Source organism: Zalophus californianus, chromosome 10 (genome assembly GCF_009762305.2).
Source record: "Zalophus californianus isolate mZalCal1 chromosome 10, mZalCal1.pri.v2, whole genome shotgun sequence".
NCBI lineage: Eukaryota > Metazoa > Chordata > Mammalia > Carnivora > Otariidae > Zalophus > Zalophus californianus.
The window spans coordinates 107,440,664-107,458,238 of record NC_045604.1 but is presented as its reverse complement, the minus strand read 5'-3'; the positions used below and the strand labels follow the sequence as shown (position 1 = coordinate 107,458,238).

Genomic DNA, 17,575 nt, shown 5'->3' with positions numbered 1-17,575 from the left:
GGGCTGGAGGGTAGAAAGGGTCATCATAGAACTGGGGCTGGGGGGACAGAAGTTTCCCAGAGGATGAAGTGGTTATATGTGTTCAAGGAGATTGGTGAGGGAAGACTCTACCAGAGGGGATTCTGTCGGAGCTGGGTTTGAACAATGAGTAGGATCCTTGTAGGGGGCACAGGGACATTTTTAGGCAGAGGAAACTACATGGGTGAAGATGTGTAGATCTACACGTTCTTGTTTGAAGAGTTTCAAGTATTTAGGGGTGCAGGGAGCCACGCTGACAAGGATGGGTTAGAGATTTAAGGAGAGTGACTTTAATGAGTTTCGCTAACCTTTGAGATTACTGATAACACTGAGTTATTTATTGATCTCCCACAGAGTAGGAACTCATTGGAGGTCAAACTGGGAGTCTGCAGGATGCCTTGCCAGCACGCATGACTGGGGGGGCACCTGCGGGTGGAGCTCGGGGGGGCCCTGCTACTGGCTGTAGCTCTAGCCCCGCCCCTTTTTCGGTAGAGACATTCCAGCGTCACTGAATCACCACTGGTGGGAACGGAAGCTCCGCACACACAGGCCAGCAAAGACTAGCAACCCTGCTGAACGAAAGGAAAGAGAATTCATAGAGGAAAAGTGGCCATGGACCTGATCCCAAGCTTTTCCATGGAAACCTGGCTTCTCCTGGCTACGGGCCTCGTGTTGCTCTATCTGTGAGTAACTGTCCAGGCTCATTGCCTCTGGAACCCTGGACTTGGGTTGCTAATCAGCATCTACCCCGTTTTCCTCGTCTGTTTTGAGGATCAGAAAAGTTAACAAAGGGGAAGCTGCTCAAGTATTGGGTGCTTCAAACATGCTAAGAACACATAAAGCGTTATTACTGACCTCATCAGATCTGCTGATCTGCTGAAGCCCCCACACCCCAACTCCAATTTCTGTAGCTAGGAGGTAGAGTGACATTATTTGCTCCTAGGGATGATCTTCTGATTGATTACCAGTTGGGACCTGGACTAACCCAGCAGAATTCAGCAGAGGCAGAGTACAATCAACAGGCCCCGGTGCCCTGGGGTCCTCACCGCCTTCCAAGCTGTGGGGATTCTGGAGGCAGAGGGAGTGCCTTGGGTCTTTGTCTCATTATCTTCAACTTCTCCTCTCCGTCCACTGCAAGAGATATGTAGAAGGACTGCGCCTGTGTCACTCAGGTGGCTCCTACTCCCCTCTCTCCACCACCAGGCATCATGGACGCAGGGCACCTGGTGCACCCAGACTTCCAGGGGGGCTGCAGATGCCTCGCCTTCCTCTCCTGACTGGCCTCTTCCCTCTTTTCTGCCCTTCTCCTGGCCATTACCACCCTGCCCCCCATAATATACAGAACACTTTACCCCTAAATGAGCATCTTTAGAGCTGAGGAGACTTGGCAGATTTCTTAAAATTGTATTCATGTCACCTTTTCTTTCCAGTCTCTAGGAAGGTTAGCATCAGTATAGAGAATTCTTTTTTTTTAAGTTTTTTTTTTTTTAAGATTTTGTTTATTTATTTGACACAGAGAGACACAGCGAGAGAGAGAGAACACAAGCAGGGGGAGTGGGAGAGGGAGAAGCAGGCTTTCCGCGCAGCAGGGAGTCCGATGCGGGGCTCGATCCCAGGACCCTGGGATCATGACCTGAGCCGAAGGCAGACGCCTAACGACCGAGCCACCCAAGCGCCCCAGTATAGAGATTTCTTTACCCATGATATGAAATCTTCCAGCAGCCACAAAGACAGAGCCCTGAAAGCCAATTTGGATTTTAAATGTGTTTTTGCCTTTATGTTACAGTACAATAGGAAGACTCAACCTGTCTAGCAGAGGAATTCTTGTCAGTGGTGGGATTTCTGGTATCACGGAACAGGTTGGGAAAGACTTAGTTTCACAATGTGGGTAGAGAAAGACCCTCCATGTCACTGTTTCAATTTCACTTTCTTTAAGTGTAAGAAATCATGAGGACATGAGCATAAACATGGAGACCTCATTTTCATTTTCTGAGAAAAAGGTTAGGAATGCCAAGTATTATGCAACACGTTTTCTGTGTGATGACATTTAAGATGAATTGATATGGTTTAATTTCATTCTATTTAATAATAGGTTTTCTACTGAGATAAGACTATTGCCAGCATGTTCTTTCTGAACGATACAATAGGGCTGTTGGTTCAGCTTTTGTGACTATAAAGGTACATAGATGACCTCAGCCTTCTAGAGTGATGTTGGCAATATGAATTTGGTGTACCCATACACACTTTTATGTCACAGATTGTCTATTTTTTCAATACATGGGCCCCGCAGATTATTTTAACCTCTCAGCACAGGTGAGTAGTGGGACTGTGAGCCAGTACTGATGTGAGAGGCATCCAGGTAGGACTTGGGGATGGAGTGGGAGAATAGTCCTCCCTCAGAGCAGACCTCTGAGAGCTACTCCTTGATCCTTTTCCTACAGAAGGTTGTCATGGACTGCAGGGTTAGCATCTCATCTGCTAGAAGCCAGGGGACAGGGCCACCCTATAAGCCACACCGTGTGTAGTCTGTCTTGCAGTGGGGCTGTCACTGGATATTGTCACCACCAGGCAAACAACCCTGTAGACTTAGAAAACACTGGTGTAGCCAGGTGTCATTACATGTAGACAGTGCCTTCTGTATGCCAGTGCAATGTAAAGGCAAGAAAAATGAGTGGCTTTATTTTAACCCCTTCATTTGTACCAAGTGCAACATGACTCTACCAAGAGGAGGGAAGCTGGAAAGAATCAGAAAAATTCACCCAGCCCACCCTCTGCCTTCTTATGGAGCCATGTGAGTTTAGACACTAGACCAGATCTTTCCTTGGGTCACATCACTCAGTTGCTTGGCCTCACTTGGGAGTTCATGGAGCATGTTGAATGTTCAGAAACAGGAATTGATATGTTGTGCTGGTGATAGCAAGGAAAGAATGGAGGTGGGACTAGGCCACCCCCGCTTCTGGCAGTAGGTACTCCTGCGTCCACTGTTCTGGAAAAAGGATCCAAACACCCAGCTGGGCCAGGCTGAGGTACCTCTGCTGGTCCCTCAAACCCAGGTCCTTTTATGCAACTTTGGGGGATTATTTGATTACATAATATACAATTTGCTGGATTTGTACAGAATATCTGGAACCTGTACTATCTTAAAGGCTCACCTCCAGAGAAGAGGAGATAAGGTCTTAATCCCAATCTTGGAATATTTTATCATCACTCATTTTATGTTGCATAACATGTATTCTGCTGTTGACTGGAGGTATCTGGACTTTGGAAGGCCCCCTATCAGTTAGCTGAAAACACCTGTAGGGTTTGTTGAGCCGTTTCTACCTAGCATCCGTTCCCGCCATACTTTCCTAAATTGCCTCTATGGGGTTAGCCTTGTAGGCCTAGCAAGTTCATGGGTAAAATGGTTTCTGGCAGCTTCCTCCTTCAGCCTGTCTTCTTCCTCCACTCTGCGATCTGTCAGCAACACCTAAGTGGAAGGCTTGCAAGGATCCAGAACCCCAGTTGTGGGATTCCACACATGACCCATGAAAGATGATTGTAGACAAGCCTGCCATAGGCAGCACCATCTGTAATGGATTTCTGAGACAGTTGTTGCACAGAGTTGGTAAACTAACTGCTTTGTGAGTGACCATCTTGAAAAAAAAAAAAGAGTGTACCTGGCAGTGTGCTGAGCAGGTGAGTATCACAGGTTGAGGGACCAGATGCCATGAGGGGAAGAATGGTCTGGAAATGGATTGTTTCCTTACGGATTCTTTTATATGGTATCGTTTAGGGCACATATGGGTCAGCCCCCCTTCTCTGCAGCTCAGGAGAACCAGAGTACCTGACAACAGAGACTTGGGTGGAGCTGAAAGCATCTCACTTTTCAGTGAGGCCAGTGGAGCCTTGGACACAGTTTTCATTGTACAGAAATGAGAACACTGTTGTTGCTCAAGGTGTCTCAACGAACATAGATTTCAGAAGGACCAGATCTCACACAGAGATAGGTCCTACAAGGAAGGAAAACCACAAAAGTCTCTGAGCAAACTGCCGCACACTTTCATGGTAGGCTCTCACAAGCCCTCTATTATTGAGTGGATATACTTAAGCAAAATCTCATCATTGGAGCAGAAATTTTTTCTCTTTCTCCCTAGAGAAAGTTACGGAAGAGTCATTTACTAAATGGCATGAGTGGATTTCCTGGAAGAGATCAGCATGACCATTTTAGGAGCACTTGTGCGGAAACACTTATGAAGTCTTCACTTTAGGATTGGGACCGTGAAGATTTCGGCTGCCCTTAGCTAATCATCATTACGTTTTGTGGGTCTCACAGTGGAGGTGGGGAAGGAGATGATGAAGGAATGTAATTATGGTCGTTGGAATTGCTCTTATTATTTCTGGCCTACATGTTACCTCCCTCCCTTCCCTGCCCCAGTTCTGTGTCAGTGACTGCCAGCCGCAGCACTTATTCCACCATCCCTGTGACCTGGCTTTCTCTTTCACTTTATAGACATGGGACCTCCACACATGGACTTTTTAAGAAGCTGGGAATTCCTGGGCCAACACCTTGGCCTTTTGTGGGAACTGCTCTGGCCTACCGTAAGGTGAGTGTTGCCTGAGCTCCCTCTTTTGCTTCTTATGATTGTCAATCCCAGCTTCGTTTCATTGTAGATATGCTCATCCTCAGGAAGAAGTACTTAGGAAGCTCAGACTTCCCAGAAGTGGTGTCACAGGCCCCACCCAGCACATGGCCAGTTCTACCCCAGGGCTCTAGTGTCTGCTGTCAGGAGCCTCAGGGTTTGCCTCAGTGGGCAGCCCCAGCTCTCTGGCTGCTTCAACCCAGGACTTGATGTTCTAGCTTGTGAGCATCGAGAAGAGGCTTTTGTTTCTGGCAGGTGCAGATTCACAGGAAGACACCACTGTATTTGGTATTAGGAGAAGAGCATCAAGGGGGTCCACGCTAGTGGTCCATTAAGCTGTGTATGCTAGAGTCAGACTTTTCTGTTCATAGTACAAGCTCTGGGTAGCCTTTTGTTTTGCTGGATAGCTCTGGAACTTCAGTTTATTGGGCATTCCAAATTCACCTTTAGGGCATTTGCACATACTTGAATTCTCTCAAAAATTGCCAAACCCCTGCCTTTATTTCCAAGCTCTAACTCACCCTTTGCTAATGGTGACATCTCTTGGGATTTGAGAGGTTGACCCAGAGCTCTCTGCTTTACTTCCCTACCTTCATTGTAGGCACCTTCTGGGTGAGTTGAGCAGGGAGGGAGTTTTGCTGAGGGGAGATGGTGCTTTCTATTGACCTCAGGTTTTAATCTTTGATCAAGTTGTTTTTATATGTATACTGTTCTTCACATAAGGTACAACTGCCCATGCAAAATCACTAGAAAAGAGATGCTTTGACAAACATTTTTAAGAAGTTAATGTGCTGAGTGGAATGTATTAGCAGACACACAGACTGATGTGTGGCTCATCCAGCTCTGATGGCTTGTCTGAGGCCCCCCTGGGCCAGAAGGTTAAGAGCTCACATCAGAAGGCCAGCAGGCAGAGTCTCACGTGCAGGCTGCTCTCTGCTGTGGAGTCCCTTTCCCCCAGACCTGAGGCTTGTTTCTCAGATCGCACTTCTCCCTGCTGAGACTCTCAGTGCCCAGTTACCACCTGAGAACTTCCCGGACTTTTTCTCTCCAGAAAAGCAATAATTTCCTTTCCTTTTTTCCCGGATCAACTCCTTAGTACCGGCACCCCAAGATCCACATTTCTGGGACCCTGTTCTGCACAGTTAGAACATCAAAGTCACAGCTAAAACTTAGGGACAGGAAGTTTTGTTGTTCTTTTCTTAAGTGAAAACTCATATCAAGTATTTTAATTTGTTCTGCCCTTTGTGGAGTGGTGGCATGGTCCCTTCTTCCTGTGTTTGCTGGATGACTGGAAGGCGAGTCCACCTTGTCATTCCTTCACTCATCTCTCACTTACTCACTCAACAAACATGTCTTAGACTTCTGTAAATCTGCTAGACTAAAAGAGGTCACTGGTGTCTTAATTTCCTAAATCCCCTGGAATTCTAGTAGGCCTCCTGAGATCAATGAACAGGATGCTGACTGGGGGTTCATAGGGCGCAGGCCACACTGACTTTCCCTTAGCTCCAGTTTTCCCAAGGGCCCTGAGGTAATAATTCAGAGGACTCTGAGATTTAGAGACAACACAGGCACAAGCCAAACAGGCCAGAATTTCAGAGGTTCTGTAGTCCTCACAGACAGGGTAAGTTGTTCAGTATCTGCAATACTTGGAGAGGATTCAAGAGGGACTTGAATTTCTCCATTGCAATATCCTCTTGCTTTCTCTCCTTTCCAGTAAGACACCTGTGCATAAGAGCTTCCCTCTGAGTGCCAGTGAGATAGTAAGCTGCATTTCATGTGATCTGAGTCCTTCTCGTCCCTGTAGGAGATGGGGCTCAGGAGATTTAGATTAGTAATATGTTTTGTTTCTTCTTGCAGGGTTTTTCTGGTTTTGATGAGAAATGTTTTAGAAAGTATGGAAGATTTTGGGGGTGAGTGTTCTGGAAACTTCCACTGGATAGACTTATTATGATGAAGCCCCTGTGGTGTGAACAGTCTCAGCCAAGAGCCCCTTGGGATGAAGCCTGCTGTAGTAAAGCTTCTGGAACCTCTGCCTCCTGGGATCACATGTGTCACCAGGTGTGCAGGTCTAAGTGTGAATCAGGCCTGGAGACGTATAGTGTGGTGCTGAGCTGCTCACAGCAGGGAGCAGGTACCTCTCCGTACCTCTTTCTTTTCTCGGGTCATGTCTTCAGAAACCATCGTCTCTGAATGGCATTGGCCATAAACAACATGATGGCATAGAAAGAACCCAGATGTCTGGATCACCACTGGTTCAGCTCCACTGCCCCTTCCCACATTCCGTACTGCTCAGCTGTGGATGGAGCCAGTCTTACATGGTGGGCCCCAGTTCTGTCCTTAGTACATGGTTCTCATGCTTGGCTGTGGGTAAGAATCACCTGGGAGAGCTTGTTCAAAATGCAGATTCTTGGTTTCCATCCCCCGGAATGCTGAATGTGGAGCATATGGGGTGGGTGCCAAGAATCTGAATTTAACTGGTAGTGGAAGCAATATTAGGGCTGTGTGAGATCATGAATATAAAGGGTTAGTGCAGAGGATTATAGGGGAGGGGAGGGCAAACTGAATGGGAAGAAATCAGAGATGGAGCCCAACCATGAGACTCTTGACTCCGGGAAACAAACTGAGGGTTGTGGAAAGGGAGGTGGGTGGGGGGATGGGGTAACTGGATGATGGGCATTAAGGAGGGCACGTGATGTGATGAGCACTGGGTGTTATATGCAACTAATGAATCATTGAACACTACATCAAAAACTAACGATGTACTATATGTTGGCTAATTGAATTTAAAGAAAAAAAAGCTAAGGTAAAAGACATCCTTAAGAAAAGGGTTACCCTAAAGCACTGTCCCTTGTCCACCCACATGTTTTTGAAGAAACATGATGGGACAAGGGGAATCCTCCAATAAATACAATCAGGCTGCTGGGAGAGCAGACAGACCTAAGTGCTACCTCAGTAATTTCTATCACCGCCTCAACACTGAGTATACTTGACCCCCACTAAAACCTTCTGAGTTTTAGAATACTTTTTGGAGATGGGTAGTATTTAGTGTGGTGGTCCCATCCATTTTTTGATGTGATCATTAAACCATTTGAAATTCCCCTATGACATCAAAGGAAGAATAAGGTCATTAGCCATCAGGGAATTCAAATCAAAACCACACTGAGATACCACCTCACACCAGTTAGAATGGCAAAGATGGACAAGGCAAGAAACAACAAACTTTGGAGAGGTTGTGGAGAAAGGGAAACCCTCTCACACTGTTGGTTGGGATGTAAGTTGGTACAGCCACTTTGGAAAACAGTGTGGAGGTTCCTCCAAAAATTAAAAATAGAGCTACCCTATGACCCGGCAATTGCACTACTGGGTATTTACCCCAAAGACACAGATGTAGTGGAAAGAAGGGCCATATGCACCCCCATGTTCATAGCAGCAATGTCCACAAAAGCCAAAGTGTGGAAAGAGCCGAGATGCCCTTCAACACATGAATGGATAAAGAAGATGTGGTCCATATATACAATGGAATATTACTCAGCCATCAGAAAGGATGAATACCCAACTTTTGCATCAACATGGATGGGACTGAGGAGATTATGCTAAGTGAAATAAGTCAAGCAGAGAAAGTCACTTATCATATGGTTTCACTTATTTGTGGAACGTAAGGAACAGCATGGAGGACATTAGGAGAAAGAAGGGAAAAATGAAAGGGGGAAATCAGAGGGAGAGATGAACCATGAAAGACTATGGACTCCAGGAAACAAACTGAGGGTTTTAGAGGGGAGGGGGGAGGGGGGTGGGGGGATGGGTTAGCCGGGTGACGGGTATTTAGGAGGGCACATATTGCATGGAGCACTGGGTGTTGTACGCAAACAGTGAATCATGAAGCACTACATCAAAACCTAATGATGTACTGTATGGTGACTAACAAAACATAATAAAAAAAAGAAAAAAAAGAAAGAATTGGGGACTTGTGGAAAATCTTTCATTTTTTTCTAGTAAATGCAAATGATGCATAGTGGAAACAAAATAAATTTTATTTATTTATGGTCTAATTAAGCTTAAAGTAAACCTCTTGCTGGGGACAGATTCCCATTAAAGGCCACAGGGGCCGTCAAGTCAGGCTGGATAGGGATGGATCACATATAAAGAGTCAGCTTTGTGTGAGACATGGGCAAAAGTGGGCTTGCCACGTTGCTTTAGGGATGTCACATGAAGCCCAAGGAGCTCACACCTGGGACCCACATAAAGAATAAATATAAGTAATAAAAAGGAAATACCTCTAGAATGAGTTATATGTATATTTCTGTATTTCTTTTTTTCTCTTTTCTTTTGTTTCAAAATTTTCTGACTTAATGCCATCAAGGACCTCTCTCGATAGTAAAAATAATATTTCCTTTCACATGTAACTGGGAAGCATATTGTAGTAAATAGAGTAAAGAAATAATTCATAATTTTGCCATCACTTTTTGAGCATTCCAAGTCTTTTCATTAGCAGACACATGTTACATATATGTGATCAGTGTATGCACAATTTTCATCTAATATTCTCTCCTATGCCTTTCATGTGTTTGATATATCTTCAAAATTATAATTTTTAGCGACTGGGTAGACAGACTCTCCATTATTTTTTTTTGTTCCTAGATAATTTACTTACCTCAGTTATTTACCACCCTAACTTCCTTTTTGTTAATATAGATAAATTATTTGAACTGTTTGCCCTACTTCTAAAATATTTGAAGCGTTTTAAACATACAAAAAATTACGGATAATGGTCTAGGAAATACCCATGTACACACCTAGACTTAAGAAATGTTCTAATGTTTTTTCTAACCATGATCTCAGAGAATGGATTAGATACCATCCGGATAAAAGTCTAGACTTCCAGGCGTGGCTGCAACTGCAGAAACTGTCATGTTAAGTGTAATCAGGTCTCTTTTCCCCACACAGGTTTTATGATGGGCGACAGCCTGTGTTGGCTATCATGGATCCGGACATGATCAAAACGGTACTCGTGAAAGAATGTTACTCTGTCTTCACAAACCGGCAGGTAGGCATGGATTTATTTTACATTTACATAGTTACTTATAAAACTTTTATTTGGAAATAAGAATAGATTCACAGGAAGTTGTCACAGAAGGTCCCATGTCATGTAACCTTCAAGCCGTTTCCTCTAAGGGTATATCTTGCTTAACTATAGTGCAGTGTCCAAGCCGAGTTTGACGTTGGTTCTAGTCACAGAACTTAAACAGATTTGAGCAGTTTTATATGCACTCGTGTGCGTGCGTGTATGTGTGTGTGTGTGTGTGTGTGTTGTTCACTGAACATTTATCTTACATGTAGATTTGTGTATCCGCCACCTCAATGACGTTACAGGGTTGTTCCATCACCAAAAATCTCCCTCTTACTACTCCTTTATAGGCACAGTGTTTAGCTTGTCTCTTCATTATCTCAGGGTTTTCAGCAGAGCACACAATTTTGGGTTTTTCTTTTTAATTTTGACAAGGCCAGTGTATCCTTTTATCCATTTATGGGTTGTGACTTCGGCATCAAGTTTGAAAAATCTTCACCTAGCCCTAAGGCCCTAGGATTTTCTCCAAGTATTTACTTTTTTGTTTTACCTTTAACTATATAGTTTTATGTTTTATATTTATAATGTAAATCCTATATGGTTTTATGTTTCGCATTTAAGTCTGTGATCCATTTTGTGTCAATTTTTAGTGTTAATTGTGAGGTGTGAAGTGTAGGTCAAAGATCCTTGTTTTTGGCCTATGGATGTCTAATTGCTCCAGCACCCTTTGTGAAAAGGCTATACTTCCTCCATTGAATTGCTTTTGTAGCAGTATCAAAATTGAGTTGGCTTATATGTGTGATGTCTATTTCTCATTCTCTGTTCCGTTCATTGATCTCTGTATCTCTCCCTCCACCAATGCCAGGCTCTCTTGATTACTGTGGCCATATAGTAAGCCTCAGCATCATGAGCAGTGATTCCTCCCATTTTTTGATGTTGTTGTTGTTGTTGAAATTGTTTTAGGTATTCTAGCTCCTTTGCCTTTCCATACAAATTAAGAATTAGCTTATCTATGTTTATGTAATATTTGCTGGGCTTTTGTAATACATGACTTAAACCTATCCATCAATATGTGGAAAATCTGTATCTTTCCTAAGTCAGGTCTTTCAATCTATGAATGCAATGTGTGTTTATTTAGGTTTTCTTTGATTCTTTTCACCAACATTTAGTTCTCAGCACAGGAAGGCCATATAGGTTTGTTAAATATACATTTAAAGTATTTCACTTTCTTTGTGTGATTATAATTGTTACTGTGTTTTTACTATGCTTTGACATATTCTTGTTATTATATAGAAACAGGGTTGATTTTTCTGTTGATCTTGTTTCCTACAACCTAGCTTAGCTCGTTTATTAGAATCAGAGGTGTTCTTTTTTATATTCCTTAAGATTTTCTACATTAACAATTATGTCACCTGAACTAGAAATAGGGACACTCTTATTTTTATTTTTCCAATCTTATGTCTTTATTTCTTTGTTTTGTCTTATTCCATTAGCTATGATTTCTAGTAAGATGTTAAATAAGAGTAGTGAGGGTACACATTTAGTCTTGTTCCTGATGTTAAGGGCAAGCATTCAGTCTTTTACCATTTAAATATTTATATATATATATCTATTTATAGTGAACACTGTATATATTTAACTGTGATGTTTTGATTTGTGTATACATTGTGAAGTGATTATGACAAATGAATTAACATATCTATCACCACCCAGAGTTTCTTTGTGTATGTGTGTATTTTTTTTTTAGATATTTATTTATTTATTTGACAGAGAGAGCAAGAGAGGGAACACAAGCAGGGAGAGTGGGAGAGGGAGAAGCAGGCTCTCTGCTGAGCAGGGAGCCCGATGCAGGGCTTGATTCTAGGACCCTGGGATCATGACCTGAGCCAAACTCAGAGCTTAATGACTGAGCCACCCAGGCAGCCCGATGTGTGTGTGTATTAAAACATGTAAAATCTACTTTTAAATTTCAAATATATAGTACATTATTAATAATTATAATCACCAGATGCACCTGGGTGGCTCAGTCGTTAAGCGTCTGCCTTCAGCTCAGGTCATGATCCCAGGGTCCTGGGATCGAGCCCCGCATCAGACTCCCTGCTGCACGAAAAGCCTGCTTCTCCCTCTCCCACTCCCTCTGCTTGTGTTCCCTCTCTCGCTGTGTCTCTCTCTGTCAAATAAATAAATAAAATCTTTAAAAAAATAATTATACTCACCATGCAGTATATTCAGTCTCCAGAACTTTTTCATCTCATTCCCCAAATTTTGTACCATTTGATTTCTATCTGCCATTTGCCTCTAATAACTACCATTCTAGGATTTGTTACTGAGCTTGACTTTATTTTTCTAGATTCCACTTATAATTGAGATCGTGCAAATCCTGTCCTTCTGTGTCTGGTTTAGTCCCTTTAGAGTGTTGTCCATGTTGTCCAGGTTCATCCATGCTTAAAATGGCAAGATTTCCTTCCTTTTTAAGGCTTAGTAATATTCATTTTCTCTATCCTTTCATCTTTCCCTTTACATATGAAGTAATTATTGATAAGGATTTCCTTTTGTCATTTTGTTAGTCCAGGTGTTTCATAGGTCAACTTTTCCTCCTTCTCATCTTTCTTTGTGATTTCATGGGTTGGTTTTTTGTTTTTTGTTTTTTACAATGATATGCTTTGATTTTTTTCTCTTTATCTTTTCTGTATCTACTCTATGTTTTTGCTTTGCAGTTACCAGGAGGCTTACATAACATATCTCCTAGATATAGCAGTCTGCTTTAAGCTGATAAGAACTTAACTTTGTTTACATCCAAACTCAATGCTTTTATTCCTTCTCCACCAATTTTATGTTTTTGATGTCACAATTTACATATTTCTATATTGTATATTTAACAAATTTTTTTAGCTGTAGTTTTTAAAATTATTTGTGTTTTAAGCTTTCACTAGACTTATAAGTAATTTGTACATCAGCAGTTTGCAATATCACTGTGTCTGAATTTATACATTTATACTTACCAGTGAGATTTATACTTTCATGTGATTTCATGTTCCTAGTAAGTGCCCTTTTTGTTTTTCAGCTTGAAGGACCCCCTTTAGTATTTCTTGTAAGGCAGGCTTAGTGGTAATGAATTCTGTCTGCTTTTGTTTGTCTGGAAATGTCTTTATTTCCCTCTCATTTCTGAAAGCCTTGTTTTTCTCGGTAAGGTATTCTTAGTTGATATTTTTTTCAGCACTTCAAATAAATCACTGGGGCACCTGGGTGGCTCGGTGGTTGGGCATCTGCTTTCAGCTCGGGTCATGATCCCAGGGTCCTGGGATGAGCCCCACATCGGGCTCCCTGCTCGGCGGGAAACCTGCTTCTCCCTCTCCTACTCCCTGTGCTTGTGTTTCCTCTCTCACTGTGTCTCTCTCTGCCAAATAAATAAATAAATAAAATCTTTAAAAGAAATAAATCACCCACTGTCCTCTGCCTTTCACCATTTCTGCTGAGGAATCCACTGACAGCCCACGATGTTCCCTTGTATGTGATGAGCTCCTTTTCTCTTGTTGCTTTCAAGATGTTTTTCTTTGGGTTTAATTTTTGAGTTTTATTATAATGTCTCTTGGAGAAGTCTTTTCAGATTCAGTGTTATTGGGGACTTTAAGCTTCATGTCCCAAGATGTCCATACATTTCCCTAGGTTTGAGAAGTTTTCAGCCATTGTTTCTTTCAGTAAACATTCTGTCCACTTCTCTCCTCACCTACTGGGACTCCCATAATATGAATATTGTTTCAGTTGTTGGTGTCCTATAAGTCCTGTAGGTTTTCTTCCCAATTCTTTTCATTTTTGTACCTCACTCTGACTGGATAATTTAAAATAATCAGGAGGGCATGATTGGTTCAGGCAGTTGGGGGCCACAACTTCAGCCACTGCATGATCCTTGGCAGCAAGAGCAGTGGAGGGTTCTTTGTGGCTGCAGTGGCTGTTGGGGTCTTCAGCAGCACCACCAGATCCAGTGCCAGGAGGCTGGGGAAGGAGAATGGTGGCAAGAGCTGGTGCTATGCACACACTCATCAGTAGGGGCTGAAAGCAGGCTCATGCCCAAAACAGAGCTAGTGCCAGTGGTGGGGACTGTCTAACTGTGGGCACACAGGGAGCCTTGAGTGTCTGGGCTGTCTGTGTGCACTCACGTGGCTTCCGGGCTAGCCAGTAGTGCATGCACAGCAGTGGGGGTTCGTGAGTGGAGTTCAGGCCGGCCATGTGAAGGTGTACAGCTTCAGGGTTTAGCTGTGGTCTCATGTAGCACTGCAGTCCAGTGACAGGAGTCAGGCCTGGCCTCAGGCACCTGAAAGCTGCTGGGGCCTGGGCTGGTGTTGTACGTATGCTGAGTTACAGAGGCCAAACTGGCTGGTGGTGTAGATTCTGGGGCTCACAGTGTTGGTGGTGGCACTGGCTGAGGCAACTCCAGTGAGTACAGATGGGACACAACAGGACTGAGGCAGCTGGAGTCTGCAATTGTGAAAACCTGTGAGACTATCAGCAGCAAAATCTTAGAGGGTGCACAGTGCTGTACTGGCTGTTGGTTCCCCAGCAGCAAAGGCTGCTAGGGTCTTCTGCAGAGCAGGACACAGAGAAACATGGTCATTCTTGCCACTTGACTGATACTGGTTGTCCTGCCCTTCTTTGTTCCTAGCTGTGTCTAGATGTCAGCCATGCCAGTCTCTGGGAGGTTTGAAACCAGAACAGGTCATTTGTGCCGTGTTCTGAAGGACTAGGGCTAATAGTTGCTCATCCTTCTGCTGTTCCCCAGGAAGGGGAACTGTCTCAGTCACGGAGTGTCCTCTTGGTGCTGAGCAGTGCTGGCCTGGGTCATGGGTAATGCGGGCAAAATGAAGTTATTTTCCTTACTTTTTTTTGTGCAGATATTCTCTGGAGTTTTCTCCACTGTGTTGCTGAAGCTTCTTCAATGGACTCCTAAGCTCTTGGGACTGTTTTTGTTTGTGGATAGCTGTCTAATTGTTCTTTGTGGGGTGACAGAGGCTGGAGTGTCCTGTTCCATCATCTTAGTGACATAATATCAGTCTTTCCTCACTGAGGTGATGTTAACTGTAGGGTATTTAGATGCTCATTATTAGGTGGAGGAACTTTCCTTCTCTTCCTAGTTTGTGAGTTTTTATCATGAAATGGTGTTGGAAGTATCCATTTTATTTTTTATTTTGAGGAGGGCACGTGCTGTGGTGAGCACTGGGTGTTATAGTTAACTAATGAATCACTGAACACTGCATCAAGGACTAATTATGTACTCTACAGTGACTAACTGAACATAATAAAAAAAGTAAAAAGCTATATGGGAAAAAATAAAAATAAAACACACATATGACAAAAAATTTTTTTAATTTAAATTAAATTTAATTAACATGTTCTGTATTATTAGTGTCACAGGTAGAATTCAGTGATTCATCAGTTACATACAACACCCAGTGCTCATTACTTCATTACTAAATGCCCATCATCCAGTTACCCCATTCCTTTAGCCACCTCCCTGGCAGCAACTTTCAGTTTGTTCCCTACAGTTAAGTGTGTCTTGTGGTTTGCCTCCCTCTCTGTTGTCATCTTATTTTATTTTTCCTTCCCTTCTCCTATGTTCATCTGTTTTGTTTCTTAAATTCCACATAGGAGTGAAATCATATGATAATTGGCTTTCTCTGGTTAACTTATTTCGCTTAGCATGATACCCTCTAGTTCCATCCATGTTGTTGCAAATGGCAAGATATCATTCTTTTTAATGGCTAAGTAATATTCCATTATATATATATATATATGTATATATATATACCATGTCTTAGGTTATCTGTTCATCTGTCAATGGACATCTGGGCTCTTTCCATATTTAAGCAATTGTGGACATTGCTGCTATAATCACTGGGGTGTATATGCCCCTTAAAATCACTATGTTTGTATCCTTCTGATAAATACCTAGTAGTCCAATTGCTGGGTTGTAGGGTAGCTCTATTTTTAAGTTTTTGAGGAACCTCCATACTGTTTTCCAGAGTGGCTGCACCAGTTTGCATTTCCACCAAGAGTGTATGAGGGTTCCCTTTCTCTGCATCGTGGCCAACATCTGTTTTTCCCTGAATTGTTAACTTTAGCCATGGAGATATCCATTTTAAAACAAAATATAGTTTTGGAAAATGGAAGAAATATTCAAACTGGTTGGCTTGCTAGGCCAGTCCCAAGATGATATATTGAAGAGAGAATTGTTTCTCTTTTTCCTTATGTCCCTTTGGGGAAAATACAGGGACAAGAGACTTCCATGTTACTGTATCATTTCTTCACAAGAGCAACTAGATTCCTCATCTTTTTAGTGTTAACTACAATTTTTTAAAAAAAATCACCGTATCAAGACATCCATTTCTCATGCTGTGGATATATGTAAAGGCAGAACTGGTCTGAGGCAACATACAGTTTTCCAGGCTATCTGGCTGCCTTCTACCAATCCAATTCTACTCTGCACAGCTTAGGAGAATGCCCTAGGTGTTAATCCTCTGTATTCCCCTGGAGGAGTAGTTTCCCTGCCAAATTTTCCCATACCACATTTATGTTGAAAAGAGATGGAATATAAAGGCTGGAAAACACATCAGGTGGCTGGATGTGTCCTCAGTCTTGCCAGAGGCTAGGCATTTGGGATAAGTATCTGTTAATCACCTACCGTAGGGCCTACTACTAAGTTGATAATCACTAAATATTTGTTGAATAATTTCTGCCTGTTTAACAAATTTTCCACAACCTTTGAGACCTCCAAAACTTATGTAAGGCAAATTGTGTTTTTCTTTGATTCTAGCCTCTTGGTCCGGTGGGATTTATGAAAAGTGCAATCCCTATATCTGAGGATGAAGAATGGAAGAGAATACGAACATTGCTGTCTCCAGCCTTCACTAGCGGAAAGCTCAAGGAGGTAAGAAAAGAGTGATCTTCAATGAGAAAGTTAAGGAATGCATCTGGGGGCAGGTAGGAAATAAAATCACAGTCCGTCTCTAAAGGGTAGGCTGCTGATTTTGGGCTTCCTAAAAATGGTCTTTTCATGTCCTACAAGAGACATGATAAGATTTGTTATTACAACTCACTGCTCCATGCTTGTGAAAGCCATGTCATCCTAGGACTTGATTCTCAGATTTAACTTCAGGTGGTGTTGTATTTTGTGTGTAGATGTTCTCCATCATTGGCCAGTACGGAGATGTGCTGGTGAGGAACCTGAGGAAGGAGGCAGAGAAAGGCAAGCGCATCATCTTGAAAGAGTAAGTAGGAGTGCAGCTGCTGGGATTCTGACTCTGTCACAACACTTTCCAGCTGCTGCCACAGAGCCAAATTCCCACTCTTGAGTTACTCAGTGAACAAGCTGAGGTAGTTGTATGATATTACAACCCCAATGGGCCAGCCAAGAAGAGGTAACTCACCTAAAAAGGCAGAGCAGCCAGGAGAGAAAGGGTCTTCTTTTGTGTACATGAGGGAGGATTAATTTATCTGCTTAGTTGTCACCTTGGATATTCTGGAAGACAGAAATACATTATTTGAAAAGAAGACACATAACTGTACCAAATCTTTGAATGTAGAGAGTATGGAATGATGGGAGGAAAAGGCACTTGGTACATACTGGTGGGGGGGGAGGAACATTAACATGTGGAACTTGGAACAACTTAACCCCCTTCCTGATTTGTTGAGGATATTAGCAGAACACTAAATATTAATTCTTATGACCAGCTGTTCTTTCAATCTCAAAAGAGAGAAGGCCCTGCTCATGGGATGGGTAAGGTGACCATTTTTTTTTTTTTTTGCCCTCCCTGGAATATATTTTAATTATGTAGGATGAACAGATGTACATTGGGACTGTCCTAGGAAACTAGTGGCA

The 17,575-nt window shown here is 42.7% G+C and overlaps 1 protein-coding gene across 1 annotated transcript in view; it reads left to right on the top strand.

Moving 5' to 3' along the window:
* Positions 1-541: 541 nt before the first annotated feature.
* The window catches only part of LOC118355996 (cytochrome P450 3A12-like), a 35,937-nt gene continuing 18,903 nt past the window's right edge, over positions 542-17,575 (top strand). The window contains exons 1-6 of the mRNA XM_035722053.1: positions 542-701; positions 4,508-4,601; positions 6,495-6,547; positions 9,582-9,681; positions 16,511-16,624; positions 16,876-16,964. Of these exons, the coding sequence (XP_035577946.1) occupies positions 631-701; positions 4,508-4,601; positions 6,495-6,547; positions 9,582-9,681; positions 16,511-16,624; positions 16,876-16,964 (521 nt within the window). The 5' untranslated portion in view covers positions 542-630. The remainder of the gene's footprint in view (positions 702-4,507; positions 4,602-6,494; positions 6,548-9,581; positions 9,682-16,510; positions 16,625-16,875; positions 16,965-17,575) is intronic.